The 12,221-nt window shown below is 49.0% G+C and overlaps 1 protein-coding gene across 1 annotated transcript in view; it reads left to right on the top strand.

Annotated features, from left to right (window-relative positions):
* The first annotated feature begins 4,170 nt into the window (after window positions 1-4,170).
* The window catches only part of LOC144824146 (ADAMTS-like protein 5), a 297,391-nt gene continuing 289,340 nt past the window's right edge, over window positions 4,171-12,221 (top strand). The window contains exon 1 of the mRNA XM_078683277.1: window positions 4,171-6,081. Coding sequence (XP_078539403.1) covers window positions 6,065-6,081 — 17 coding nt within the window. The 5' untranslated portion in view covers window positions 4,171-6,064. The remainder of the gene's footprint in view (window positions 6,082-12,221) is intronic.

The following is a 12,221-nucleotide window of genomic DNA, read 5'->3' as shown; positions in this document are numbered from 1 at the left end:
TCACAGGGTGGTCACTCCTTGGCCACAAGGGAGATTCTCTTCCGTCTTCTGAGCAGCAGAATGTCGAAGTCCAGTCTTCTTCTGTATTTCAAGTTGATTCAGGATGATCTGAAGTCTCAGGACACAGCTCCCACTCTTATTCGAATCTGGGGGGCCGGATCACCTACTAGGTCCCTCCTCTGGGTGGAACCAGGAAGGGGAGTGGTTACACCCCCTTTCCTTTGTCCAGTTTCGCGCCAGGACTGGGGCTGGAAGGCCCCAGCACCGGTTTGAACTGGCCTATGCACAGGGACACCTTGTGTGCCCCAGGCATGTCTGATTCTATTCAGCCCTGTCCTACCCAATACACAAAATCCTGTCTGGGGTGGTGCTAGCACCTCCCAAGGCAGGAAACCCTTTGTCCAAGCTGCCCTCGCTGGAAGGACTCCCAGCAGCAGGAGGTCAGACTTGTGTCTGCGGTGGCAGCATCCATCTTGTGATGCTGAGGCTCTGTTTAACTTTAACCGGGGTTCAGGTTAGGTACATGTCGTGTCCCTCTAGAAGGGTGGAATGCTACCCCCGTCGCCAGAACTGGCGAGGGGGTAGTATTCCAATTCGTATGACACCTTACTCGACATGTTTTGATAAAGCCAAACCCAAGATAGCATTTAACCGCGAGGATTATAATGCACTTAAGAGTATATGGTATGGCAGTATCATGAAACCGCTAAAGGACATGGTTCCGAAAGCTGCAGACAGGCTCAGCTCATGCCAGAGCACCATCTCACATATTTCCACGCACTCTGCCTCCAGGATTGATGAGGCCTTCCATAGGAGTGGCTGATAGGAACATATGTGTCCATTTTAGGTTAGGTATAGGCATACTACACCTAAGTAAGGGGTGGTTACACTGACTTACCCCAGCTGAGTGATCAGCCAGTTGTGTCAAATATGGAGGCCAGGCCAGGGGTGGCACAATACGTGCTGCAGCCCCTGGTAGGCCTTGGAAGCACCTATGCCCTGGGTACCTGGGTACACTGTTACAGGGGCCAATAAGGTGAACCAGTTCCAATTTCGTTATGCACCTAAAGTGCATGGGGTACAATTTAGAGAGAGAACAGCAGGCTGTGGGTCTGATTAGCAGGCCCACAGCCACATTAAGTCATAAACCAGTGAAGCAAAAAGCAAAAAATTTGGGGTGACCATAGGATAGCAGACCCTACTCTCCTACAGGGTACATGTGGGAAAGACAGGGAACTATAACTTCGCCTTGGGTAAAGTCGTTCAAAGTAAAGGAAACCTGGCCTGCCTTTGAGGATGCAGTTTCATGACTTCAACTGTCTGCAAGGTGAAGTTTAAACTTCATATACCTCTACTCTGCAACTGTACACACCAACGATTTCACCAGGTTGGAATCTATTGCAACAGAGAGCATGCATCAGCTGTTTTAAAAACAAGCACTGAAACTGCACAGCATTGTTCCTAATGAAGCTTGACGAGGACGAACGACCAGCAGCGGTCGGCAACGAATACGAATTTCGTTGCGTGCACTGCATCACCAAATGCGATGCAGTGCGCGCAACGAAATTCTTTTTATTTATTTATATGTTTACTTACCTGTTTAACTCCGTAATCCACACATTACTACCCCCACCCTGCCCCTCCCCCTCCGCACGTCACCGCCTTGCAGGAACTCCTACTGCCGACCGCGGCTGCGAACGACCTTTTACTGTTTGTCATACAAAAGCAGAAAGCAAATACATATAGATACAACTTGAGAATGATGAAAACTAATGTTTGTAGCACAGAACAATAAACTTTTTAAGAAACAGCACAATAAGCCACCTGATTGAAGAAAGGTACCTACTGCAAAAAAACAGGAGTATGTCAATAGCAATGTACTACATTGCAGGAATAAAAGAAACAAAACTGTACAACCTACTACGACTCAAAAACACAGAACTAAATGAAATTATACAAACAACTGCACATAATCTACACCGTAGCATAATGTTTACTTGTGGGGAAGGATCCCAACACATTAAACATATGATCAAATACAGTGTCAGCGGTCAAATGCAACAGACCACAAGAAGGTGACAGACAGATCTGGAAGGCATAACAGAGCCAAATATAATAATGTTGTGACTTGAGCTAAAAGAAAATTAGGTATGTTTCCTCCTACTTGACTAAGCTCTCAGGAAGCAAGAAACTACTACCCCAAGTAATTCTCTTGATCCATCATCAGCTTCATAAAGCTGTAGAATGGGCACAAACTCTGCATTCTTCTTGGTGGCAGAAGAGGCAGCAGGATACTTCTAAGCCTGTGACACCGCCTGAGTCTAAAAGAGCATATGTAAAACTATATTGCAACCTATAAACCTACAAAACTTTGGTGAAACATAAGCAAAGAGGTCATGCTAACAGGGAGTGAAATGAACTCAGAAATGGAAAGAGATAGCAGAAGACAAAGAGTTGCCTGAGAGAGGAGTATAAGTGGACAGTTACTGTATCGTACTGCAGTGTTCCGTAAAGGGTGAGTCTTCAGATCTTTCCTAAATTGCAGCACGGGTAGGCTGTTCTGATGGATATGGGGATGTCTTTCAGAACCTAGGTGCAAAGATGCAGAAGGCCTGTTGCTTTATTAACTTTTTTATGTTTCTTTGTGTCCAGTCTGATGGTGTTGTGGCTGTTATTGTGCCAAGAGCTACTAGGGTGGGATGTTTGTGGTCCATTTAGATAGGGTTGACGCTCATAATGGCTTTGTGGATATTGACGTTGGGTTTGAAGATGATCCTGGCTGGCAAGGGGAACCTGCGGACTTCAATTAGAATGGGGATGTTGTGGTCATATTTCTTCAGACACTTGATATTGTGTGATGTGGCAGATAGGATGGCCTTAAGGAGGAATAGTGTGCAGTCTGAGAGGCCATTGAGCAGGGCATTACCACCATCCAGATGCAAGAGCATGAGAGCTGGAACTGCAGGGGAAATGGTTTCACTTTCTTTAGTAAAGAGAGCTGGTTCAAGGCTGTATTGTTTTCTAGGCAATGTGCTCCATGAGGGCGAGTTCTGTCTCTGGCGGTCCATACTACGGCAACGCCCTCTACGCAGGAACCACAGCCCCACTCCAGAAGAGATTCCAAAGCATACAAAACGCCTCTGCATGCCACATTCTCTGACTCCCATGCCACATCCACATCACCACCCGCCTGAGAGACCTGCATTGGCTCCCGGTCAACAAGAGGATCACATTCAAGCTCCTCACCCACGCTCACAAAACACTGCACAACAGCGGACCAGCATACCTCAACAAACGACTGTCCTTCTACACTTCAAACTGCCAGCTTCGCTCTGTCAACCTCACCCTCGCCACCATCCCAAGCATCCGCTGAACGACCACTGGCGGCAGATCATTCTCCCACCTCGCCGCCAAAACATGGAACACTCTACCTGTCCACCTACGTCAGACCCGGGACCTGCTGACCTTCAGGAGACTGCTCAAGACCTGGTTGCTCGACCAGTAGCTGACTCTTCATTCCCCCACCCACAAAGCGCCTTGAGACCCTCACGGGTGAGTAGCACGCTCTACAAATATTTGATTGATTAATTGATAGAGGTTGCGTAACACAAGTCCCGCATCCCCTGCAGTGTGAGGGGTCCCCCAAGCTCCATGAGGCCCCCTGAGCACAACACTCTGGCTGGAGAGCTCCTGAGTGAGTCTGGAGGGCCCCTCCACATACCTTGCAGGGGGGGCTCAAGTTTTGTTATGCCAGTGTGTCCATGAGTTCCTCCACATGCTGAAATGGTGAAATCACTCTGGGAACCTGGTAAGAGGAGGAAGGCTGTTATACGAAACATTTGTTAGACACCATAGGCCCACGTCTTAAGTCTCACTCATTGGGTGTAAGTGTCACTCCTTGGAGTACAGTTTCACTCTTAGCTTGTTCCAATAGCACCACTGGTGCTGATGAAGTGAGTCTCACACCTGGGGAAGCCGAACTTTAAAAAAATGTATTCATATACCTAAAACTTCTGTTTAAAAGTCTGAAGTCCCACTGTCGTGTGGGTACTGTAAACAGGAGATCTCTCTATAAACACGAAAACGAGCGGGACACGCGGGGGCGGACTCAGGAGGAGTTTCTAAACACCTTAGGTATCCCGCAGGCATGGGACAGACCAAAAAAGGGGAGTATCAGTCACCAGCAGCGAAGAGCGGCGGACAGAGTGAGAGGCATGGACGGAAGAGGGACAGTCCTGGGCGAACATTGAAGGGCGCTCTCCGTGACTAGCAGAGTCCGGTGCCGGGGCCAGGGGGCAAAGGCCGAGGGCGCAGGGCCGAGGAGCTGAGCCTGCTGATACCAGGTTAGGGCAGCGGGGCAAAGGCTGCCGAGGGAGCCAGGAGCCGGCGCGGGATCCCCGCCCCTGGGAAACAGAGCAGGGCGAGCCCGGGCGCAGCGCTATCTGGAGCTCAGAGCTGTCCACACCGGGGCTGCTCAGTGTTACCAGCGAGAGGCTCACGCACAGGACGGGAGCCCAGCCTTCCCGAGCACACCACGGCCCCTCGGGAGCAGGCAGGGGCTGCCAGTGCTTTCTCACCACCACCACACCCCAGCACGTGAGAGCGGGGTACGGACAGGAACACCCCGGGGGATCGGCAGATAAACACCCCGCCGGCCGGCGCAGACCTCGAGAGCCAGTGGCAAGGAAAGTGCGAGCGCTGCCAGGAAGTTAATTGCTCGTAGCTTTTATCTGCTTGGAGGCTTATCGAAAGTTACCGTGAGATTCGTCTCAACTCGTCTCTTGCAAGTGTGATGTGGCAGAGTCGTGAGGTAAAGCACCAAAAAAAGCAGCGTCTCATCACTCGGAGCCGGAGGCAGCAGCGGAGGCGGGAGGACGGGAGGATGGGACGCCCTGGCATCGAGGGGTTCGCTGAGGGATCTCAGGAGGCGCTGCCCTGCACCCCGAGTGTGTGACAAAAGAGCGCACCGCTGAGAGCACAGGGTTATTGGCACTGAGATTCCAGGGGCATCGGTCACCTGTCCTTTTCGTGCTTTACTCTGGGGATTGACAGCAGGACCCCTGGACTGTGCCCTGAGGATACACCTTCCTGAGAGAACTCAGGGGATTTACAACCTGTTCCTTGAGTGTGCCGTAAGGATACACTTTCCCGGGAGATCTAAGGGGGTTTACAGCGTGTCCCTTGGAGCGTGCCCTGAAGATACACCTTGGTGAGAGATCTCAGGGGACTTACAGCCTGTCCCTGGAGTGTGCCCTAAGGATATACCTTCCCAAGAGATCTCAGGGGGTTTATAGCCTGTTCCGTGAGTGTGCCCTAAGGCTAAACCTTCCCGGAGATCTCAGGGAGTTTACAGCCTGTTCCTTGAGTGTGCCCTAAGGATAAGCCTTCCCAAGAGATCTCAGGGAGTTTACAACCTGACGCTTGGAATGCGCCCAGAGGATACACCTTCCTGAGAGATCTCAGGGGATTTACAACCTGCCGTTGAATGTGCCCTAATGATATACCGTCCCAAGAGATCTCAGGGAGTTTACAGCCTGTTCCTTGAGTTTGCCATAAGGATACACGTGCCGGTGAGATCTCGGGGGATTTACAACAGGCCCATTAGAGCGTGCCCTGAAGACACTCCCTCCTGAGAGCTCAGGGGCTTTTAGCGTGTCTCGTGCAGCGTCCCCTGAGGATACACCTTCCTAAGAGATCGCAGGGGTCAGAATACACCTTGGTGGTTGAACTTGGGGGTGCCCTCCTTCCTCCACGGTTTGATCCAGCCCCTTCTTGGCGCTGGTCCTGGTGAGATCCCAGGATGGCCATGGGTGGGGCAGCCCCGGCTGGGGCTCGGCATGGCCCCTCTCCACCTCTGTACCCTGGACTGGTCGGTGCACCCAGCAGTTGTGGAAACTCCCCCAGTGTGTGCGAAGGAGATACCCACACCGCGCATCTCGTCTGACAGCTGCCAGCGCCGCGGACACCCCGAAAACCGTGCGTGAAAAGCACGTTCTGTCAAGACTGCGAGGGAGCAGGCCTAACTTCATGTGCGTTAACCCTTTCACCACCAAGGAGGGAGAGGATGCTTCCCGGCTGCAGGTGAGCTGCGTCCTCTTGCATGCGTTTGTATTTGCTGATGTGTTGTATTGTTACTATTTGTGGAATTGGCTGTTAGGTGCAACACTTCTATGGTGCCTTGAGGCTACTTCGTGGCAGCGAGTGCTATATTGTATATGTTACTCGTGACCATCAGTTTGTCTGTTCAAGCATCTTCCTGTTCCGTGCAGTCTGTGATCGTCAGATCATTTGAAGCCCCCGCCGCCCCCTGCCGCATTCCTCCCTACAGAAGCCGATGGATCGCCTCCCTCCTGCCACCGAGAGCCGCACTAGTTGGGCCCTTTATAGCAGCGCCGGTGAGGAGCACCCTGCGTGCACGCCTCTGGAAGCTGCGCTTTCTACCTCCTTAGTGTCACTTACCCTTTGTTTAGATTCAGATACATTAGGGTACGTTCTGCATTGTTGACATCATAGCTCGAGGCCCCTTTGACCTTTGTCCTGTTCCCACAAGTGGTACATGGACGCCGCGGAGCGTTCCATTGTTCTTTGGCGGGGGTGGGGTGGGGGCACCTTCCTATGCTGTACAGGGCGCCCCCAGTGCCCCTCTTTGGTGGGATGCCTTTGTTGCGAGTCTCACTCACCGCGTGAAGCCATGACGCAAATACGTGACGTTGTTATTCATTATTCCCCTCCTGTCTCCAGCAGCCTGGAGTGTGCATGCCAGTTCTTTCCATTAATCGCCATGGTACACCCCCACCCCAGAGGGTCACAAAACCCTTCTCCATGGGAAATACAACGAAAGGGCGCGCCATAGGAGCCTCACGTTTGCGTACTTCCTGGGGCGTAGCGTTGGTGCAGCAGGTGCAGTGGCACCGGGACCCAAGCGTTTAGGGGTAAGGGGGAGGCATAAACCCAGACAATTCTGTATTTTAGTGTCTCAGCGGCAGTCAAAAGTGCCATTTTCCTTGCTTCACCAGGGCCCATGGCATCCTTGCTTCACTACTACCTGCAAGGCTAGCTCCACGAAGGTTATTGTGAAATACGGAGGCGAAGTAGGCAGATAGACTTTGGGTGTGGTGGCCAGTACCCCGTGGCCATTTTGGCAAATAAATGCGCATTTGTGAGTACAAGGAATGATGCTCACCTGCTAGACGTCAGACCCCATGGTTTTCTGATGCTTTACTTTTTAGTACAGGCGATATGTCAGATGGTTAGACAGTGCACCTGGTGCACTGCAGAGACGTGGTAACAGCACAAAGTTTGCACGGACAGATCGTGCATTGGTAAGCTCCGCCTTTTATCCACATGAGCTCGTAAAAGGAGTGCAGTGGGTAGGCGAATTAGAAGTTCTGCCTGCGGCTTGCAGGAGCAGAGGGCAGTAGGTGCAGTTAGCGCTTCTGTGCAAGATGCCAAGACTGTTTGCTCTAAACAAAGGCGCACCTTTCGTCGCCCCGGCGTCTGAAGCCCGGCCTGGGAGTGGTTCCGTCGAAGGAGCTCGTAGAAACCCTCAGTGGCTGCTGCTCGGGCACGCAGCCGGATTCCAGCCAGATAAGGCGCGTGTGTCATAGTTTTGGTCTGGTTTCACTATTGACATTTGTCATTGAAAATGTCTTTTCCCTTTACTGCTCTCTTTTGTCCACAGTGACACTGCAGATGGCCACGCGTAAAACATACGCGGCCCGTTCCTGAGTGTGTGAAGTGAAGGGGTTTGATGTGGTCTCCTCACAAGTCGGCCCTGGGGCAGGGAGTGTGAGGGAAGTCACGCGCCGCCTGCAGCCATGGTGCATCCATGCTATGGAGCAGTCTCTGCGTTGAAGGGGGAGCTTGTGCCTTGGCGCATCATTCACCAACACACACCTCGCGTAGCACAGGCCCCCCGTAGCCCCCGCGATGCAGGGGGTCTCCAAGCTCCACGCCCCCCTCCTCAGCACAGTACTCTGTTCTGGCAGGGGCTGTAGGGGGCCCCAAGCTCCAGGCCCCCCCTCAGCACAGTACTCTGACCGGACAGCTCCTGAATGAGTCCGTAGGGGGGGGGCCCTTCACGTACTTTGCAGCCCCCCCCCCGTCAAGTTTGGTTACACAGGTCTTCTCCGAGGGCTCAGCAGCGCACCCTCGAACCTAGCCACATGGGTGTAAATCCCAGAAAGACTGGCGTGTTTTGGGCAAATCAAGGTATCTCCTTGCGCCTCGAATTGTAAATCGATAACAACTCACTGTAGAGGGTGCTGCCTATAACTTCCCAATGAGATGACGACCCACCCCTCATATCACAAAGTAGTGTCGCTGATCTGGTGACATTTCCCCACCCCCAAATACTGGTCCGTTAACAGTTCACCGCTTATTCATCATCTCCCCACCCACCCTCCTCCCTACCACAACTGCCTCAGAACCTTTGTGTACACTGTCTATCGTATTCTTTGATTTATTCTTGATATGTATTTTTATTTTCATTGTAACTCAGAAAATTGCTGCTATTCTGTTTAGATATCCCACTGTATTTTGTTTACTCTTTTTTTTGGTCACTATATATTTTTTTCTTCTCTCTATGTACCTCATGCTATTGCTGTTGTGCTTACGCTGTAACATCATTAAAATCAATGTGGTCACCCTGTATCCTTGAGAACCTGGGTTAATAGTGGTACACAGCTAAAGTTTGAACAGCTGGTTGATTGATGATCTTTGAATAAGAACTCCTTCCGGGCTTGGAGGAGTTAATAGATTTAATCTTGTGAATTCCCAACCACCAAGGACTTGTGCACTTCCTTCTTTTGTCCTGAAGAAGACCGTACTTGATGTATCTACAAACACATATATATACAGGGTCGAAACGTCAACGTACAACTATCTCATGTCCTGGCTCACTATAGAAATTATTTAAAAAAATAGGAGTAGCTAAAGGGAAAGACCTGAAAAGGACAGATAATTTATGTTATTGTCTTGTTTATTGTTTGAATTTGAAAGGTCACCTATTTGCACTATATGTCACCACTATCACCCATTGAATTGTCTATCTGTGTAATTGGTATTGTGTTTTCTCTGTCAGACAGCCCCCATTGGTATTATCTGTCTGTTTAAAATTATTTACACAATTGGCAAGAAAAATAGAGAAACAAAACAAATAACTTAATAAATATATATATTTTTAATAAAAACTTACTGAGGTGTGGTACATTTATAAAAGTCTAGTACAAAATCACTATTGATTGTGAAAGAAATAATCAGGTTCTTAACCAGTACCCTGTGGTACTTACCCAACTGAACTACTTGTAGCTTTATAAGTGCCTACTCTGTAAAGTACTAAGTTGTCATGAACGTAAGCACTAATATGCCTTGTTTGTTCTATACCTCGGTGGAAGCCTATGCATCTCCCCTCCCTCACATCTCCCTACCTCAACTACCTCAGAACTGTTGCATCCACATGTCCTAATGTCTATTGGATCCTTCTTTTTTTATAATGTTGCTATGTATTTTTGTTTACGTATTATGTAACTCGGATACTTGTTGCTATTCTGTTTACATATCCCATTGTTTACAGTTTACTCCTATTACTGTTAAATATATAGTGTTTTATCTACTCTCTCTTGTGCTTACTCTTTAAAGTGCTTTGATGCCTTCAGGCCATGTTCGCGCTATACAAAACTCGTTGAAAGTAAATAAATAAGTCCAACGCTATCAGTGAAATGCTCTTTGGAGCTGGGTCTGCGCTATATCAGATACTTATAATATTTACTGTATAGTGGTTTGAGCTCCATCTTTCTGTTTTGTGAAACTTTGTGTAACTATGTTGCCAGTTTAGGGAGACTGTTGGCAGCTGTTTTCTTTTCAAATAGATTTAGGGGTGAGAACAGGAATGCAGCAGTGAAGTAGCCCTTCTCTTCATTGGCGCTTGCAAACACCATTTCCTCACTGACATCCCCTGTGATCTTACCCAAGTCACCAACTCCTTTCCAATACAACCACTAATTCAACTGCTGCTGCCTGGGAGTATTGAAGAGAACAGCTTTGCTGGCAGTGAAGTGAGGGTGTGCCGAGTCACAGAGGGCTGAAACCTGGTTCATTCAGTACAGAACCTGGTTCATTCAGTACAGACAATTTCCGACTCCGCAGCACACAACATGGGCATTCACAGGCCAGTCCCTGCAGTATATGACACAAAACCATAAAGTACAAACCTCACATCCTATCGCGTCAAGTGGTTCAACCACACATCCAGTGCTTCATTTGTGAAAAAATAAATTGGTGCCAGGGCCCTTGTCAGGAGGCCACTGCAGCTTGCACCACCCATGGCCCCTGCCTGCACTGACAATGACAGTACCAACACACACAAGCATCACACTCTTACAAGTGTGATAATTCAGGCTATTCCAGGCCCCCAAAGCTTTAAGAATTGCTTGGGAGACTTTCATAAGTACCAGTGTTAACAATTAAGTGTAGGTGCTGAGCACCAGAAAGAACCAACTAAAATTAAGCACTGCTACCACAGTCTTTGTGAAACATCACTGCAGTGCAAAAATGCACAACTATCAGTACTCGCAGAGTGATGACCCCAGTGAGCTAGGCAGTGCCAGAAACGTACCACAACATCTCATATTGTCACGTATTGGGACACCATTCGTCCTCCAACATGATCTTGTTCTCTTAGTTATTCGCTGGTTCTCCGGTTGTGGTAAAGGACGGAACACTCAGTTAAACGTTTCCATACACCGTGAGGGAGTGCTTGGTGGGAAGGATGTTGGTTTGCCGTGAGATCTATGTGGGAAGCGTTTTGGTGTCATCCGTGAGTGATCAACATGGTGTTTTTATCCTGTCTTCAGTTGCCCATGCATCGCCTAGTAGTGGCTAAGACGGAGGAGCGTCACCCCCCTGATTTTAAGCAGTGTCACTAAAGGAAAAATAAAATGATAATAACTCTGTTATTATCATTGTACTTTTTTCTTGTTGCAGCAGCTCTGCGGGTGGGACGGGGCAGGGCTGCTCTGTTGACAGAGAAGGGATGGGGAGGAGTGGTTTGCACTCCCTAAAGTCCGCATGAATGTTTGGCTGGACCGTCCAAACATTCATGCGCACTTTGCGTGTTCTCCACCCAGGCTGCATTACAGCCTGGGGGGCAACATGACTAGGCCCCGATTCCCAGGCTGAGTGGCGTACTACTGTGCTCAGACCAATCACAACACTGCATTTCAGTGCTGTGATTGGCTCAGGGGAGCATGGGTGCTTCCTGGGTGCTCCGTTCTGAAGACAACAATGGAGAGAGTTGCAAGACACCGCGAGGAGATACTTTTTTTATTCTTTAGCCCCTCTTCCGGCACCCCCTCCCTGAACTGTGCCAGCTGCCACTGTCACCTGGTAGAGTGATGTTGGGAGGATGGGTGAGAGCCAAGGTAGAGTGCATGCAGTTTACTTTAATCGGCTGCTGCACGTTTTTTACCAGCCCTGAGATTACCGTTACTGGCTCCATTGGAATTATCATTTAACTGTATAGACCCATGTTCTTCTGTAAATTAGTAGTTTTAGACATTCCAAGGGGCCTTTAAATCTTGGCGATTGAACAGCATATAGCTACTTGGTGAAAGATACTATTAGGGCCTGAAAGAGGTCTTTCTTCTCACATTCTAACTGAGAATGAGTTGGCATGGGCTAATACATGCCCCCTTTTATTTCTTTATACTTATATGATTGTTGGGCAACTTAAACATTGGGATGGTGTCAGACTGATTCTATGTACCCCATAAGGATATGTTGTCCTATAGACCAGCTAGCTCACAGTGCCATCATAAGGAACCCCAAGCCTAGACAGGCAGCAAATGGTTTTGGTAACCACAGATCATGACAACCCTGATCCCCAGGAATCATAGTAACAGATCTGGAACCCTTTCTGCTCAGTCACTCGTGCTCTGTCTCGAAGAAATATACAAAGAATACAAAAAGGGGTGTTTTCAATATTTATTGAACCATTGTGATTCTTGCATGGAATATGTGTGCTGTGATGATCGATAGACAGAAGCAGATGTAAGTGATTAGCAATGTAAGGACGATGAACATAATGAACAGTTCTACCATCTTGCCGAAACAAAGTATATATTTAGGCATATAAAAACTATATATATACAATATACATATATAGCGTACTCATACTCCTACTATCCGTTCTCCAACCTAAGTGTCTAGGGTGTGTGTGTGTT

This window comes from Lissotriton helveticus, chromosome 3_1, assembly GCF_964261635.1.
Source record: "Lissotriton helveticus chromosome 3_1, aLisHel1.1, whole genome shotgun sequence".
Taxonomy (NCBI): Eukaryota; Metazoa; Chordata; class Amphibia; order Caudata; family Salamandridae; genus Lissotriton; species Lissotriton helveticus.
Note: the sequence above shows the minus strand (reverse complement) of the source record. Positions and strands in the feature narration are given on the sequence as shown.